The 2,500-nt window shown below is 47.8% G+C and overlaps 1 protein-coding gene across 1 annotated transcript in view; it reads left to right on the top strand.

Annotated features, from left to right (window-relative positions):
* cltcl1 (clathrin, heavy chain-like 1) overlaps positions 1 to 2,500 on the top strand; it is a 49,126-nt gene that overhangs the window by 28,834 nt on the left and 17,792 nt on the right. Inside the window, 4 exon segments of the mRNA XM_048244547.1 lie at positions 1 to 182; positions 528 to 650; positions 1,512 to 1,657; positions 1,916 to 2,099. The exon segment at positions 1 to 182 is cut by the window's left edge and continues 53 nt beyond it. Coding sequence (XP_048100504.1) covers positions 1 to 182; positions 528 to 650; positions 1,512 to 1,657; positions 1,916 to 2,099 — 635 coding nt within the window.

Genomic DNA, 2,500 nt, shown 5'->3' with positions numbered 1-2,500 from the left:
AGCCAGCTACCCACAATGCCGTGGCCAAGATCTACATCGACAGCAACAACAACCCTGAGCGCTTCCTGCAGGAGAACACGTTCTACGACAGCGCGGTGGTGGGCCGCTACTGCGAGAAGAGAGACCCGCACCTGGCCTTCGTGGCCTATGAGAGGGGCCAGTGTGATCAGGAACTCATCAAGGTGACTGTTGATGAGTGTGTGTGTGTGTATGTGTGTGTGAGAGTGTGTGTGTGTGTGTGTGTGTGTGTGTGTGTGTGTGTGTGTGTGTGTGTGGGGGTGGTGAATATGTGTGTGAGAGAGTGTGTGTGTGTGTGTGAGTGTGTGTGTGTGTGTGTGTCTTGTGTATAAACAGGACCAGAGAAGAAGACAGGAAATCAACAATCAGGGAATTAAGACTGTATTGGAAGTTTTAAATTTGCTTTAAATTTAAAATTGGAACTAAAACATATGCTACAGTTTCTCTCTTGTCTAATCCCACATCACACCTGTGCACACACACCTTACCCCCATCTGTGCCTTCTCCAGGTGTGCAATGAGAACTCGCTCTTCAAGAGTGAGTCGCGTTACCTGGTGCGACGGAAGGACCCGGAGCTGTGGGCGGGTGTTCTGGAAGAAGACAACCCTTACAGGCGGCAGCTGATCGACCAGGTGAGGTGACCAGGTGACCAGGTGAGGTGACCAGGTGAGGTGCTCGACTCTGTCACTCTACCACACCAGCGGTGACTGACAGAATCAAAGCCCTCTCACACAAACAATGTGTTACAAACACACATAGGGAGGAGCCTAGTATGATGATTGACACACCACACTTTTTCCCACCTGTGTTTAGTTAAGCACCTTGATGTCACGCCAGCCATGCCAGCCTGGCATCCTTACTTACTTATGCACGCCAGCCTGGCATCCTTACTTACTTATTCATTTGACTGGTGCTTTTATCCAAAGCGACTAACATAAATAAATTCTTACAAGGGCCAGTTTCCCCAGAGCAACTCAGGGTTAAGTCCCTTGTTCAAGGATACAACGGTGGCAGCTCAACTTTTCTGGCTGCTGCCTGCTAGCCCGGCTCCTTAGCTGCAATGCTACGGTCACCCCAGCATAACCATTCATCTGCTCTGTACATTCTGACATTTTCCTGCAAAACACGTTTACTCACAGGGATCACTAGTCACATGCCTGATAGGCATTTCAGAGCACTGATCAATTACTTTGCCAAGTGTGTTTTGTTTTTTCTTGCTCGCGTAAACAAATCCGTAAGATGGATGAACGGATGATGCAGCCGCAGTCTGTCATAATTCAGCACCATGATATTACACTGGTCCCTGTGAAAAAATAACTTTGTTCTATCACTAACATGAATCAATATTGTCATTTTAACACACACACACACACACACACACACACACACACACACACACACACACACACACACACACACACACACACACATGCACACACACACACACACACACACACACACACACACACACACACACACACACACACACACAGGTGGTCCAGACAGCGCTTCCTGAGACGCAGGACCCAGAGGAGGTGTCTGTGTCAGTGAAGGCCTTCATGACAGCCGACCTGCCCAATGAGCTCATCGAGCTGCTGGAGAAGATCGTCTTGGACAACTCAGTCTTTAGTGAGCACAGGTGGGACTCTCTCTCTCTCTCACTCACACACACACACACACACACACACACACACACACACACACACAGACACAGACACACACACACATACAGCACACATGCAGACATATTCACATACATGTTAAAACTCACACACTGTACATAACTCACACACGCACTCACATATACTTTACCCTTCATGCCCCCAGAGCTAGCCAGAACTAGCCGACATATTGTTACATATAGCTTGTTTATTTCTGTATCACCTTAAAACAACAGAAATCTGCAAAACCTGTTGATCCTGACGGCCATCAAGGCTGACCACACACGCGTGATGGAGTACATCAACCGCCTGGACAACTACGATGCCCCTGACATCGCCAACATTGCCATCAGCAACCAGCTCTTCGAGGAGGCCTTTGCCATCTTCAAGAAGTTTGATGTCAACACTTCAGCCATACAGGTATGGAGCCACCTCAACCATGATAGAACATTTTCATGTTACAGCTTAAAGGAGAAAATGAAATTTGACGAGTTTTCACATAGATCTCCGTTTCTCGAGGTCACTGAGTACTGTCGAGTTGTCGAGTACTTTGTCAAAAAAACTAAAACAGTCGGTTTTACCTAGCTCGAGTTGCTACAGCCAGCAGCTAACGCAGCCAGGCAGCTACAGTGCTACACTATGGGGGCATGTCCATGAGCTCCCATGTACATGCCCACAGAGTGTAGCCGGATTTCTCCTTTAACTTGCTGTAGTCATGAAAAAAAAAAACATCCAGCCTTACTGGTAATCCTGCTCCAAAGCTACTGAGACACTGTCACGTTCAGCACTGTATGGGTCTGTCCTGTGAATAGAATGTGGTC

Source organism: Alosa alosa, chromosome 5 (assembly GCF_017589495.1).
Source record: "Alosa alosa isolate M-15738 ecotype Scorff River chromosome 5, AALO_Geno_1.1, whole genome shotgun sequence".
Taxonomy (NCBI): domain Eukaryota; kingdom Metazoa; phylum Chordata; class Actinopteri; order Clupeiformes; family Clupeidae; genus Alosa; species Alosa alosa.
This window is presented reverse-complemented; position numbering and strand designations above follow the sequence as displayed.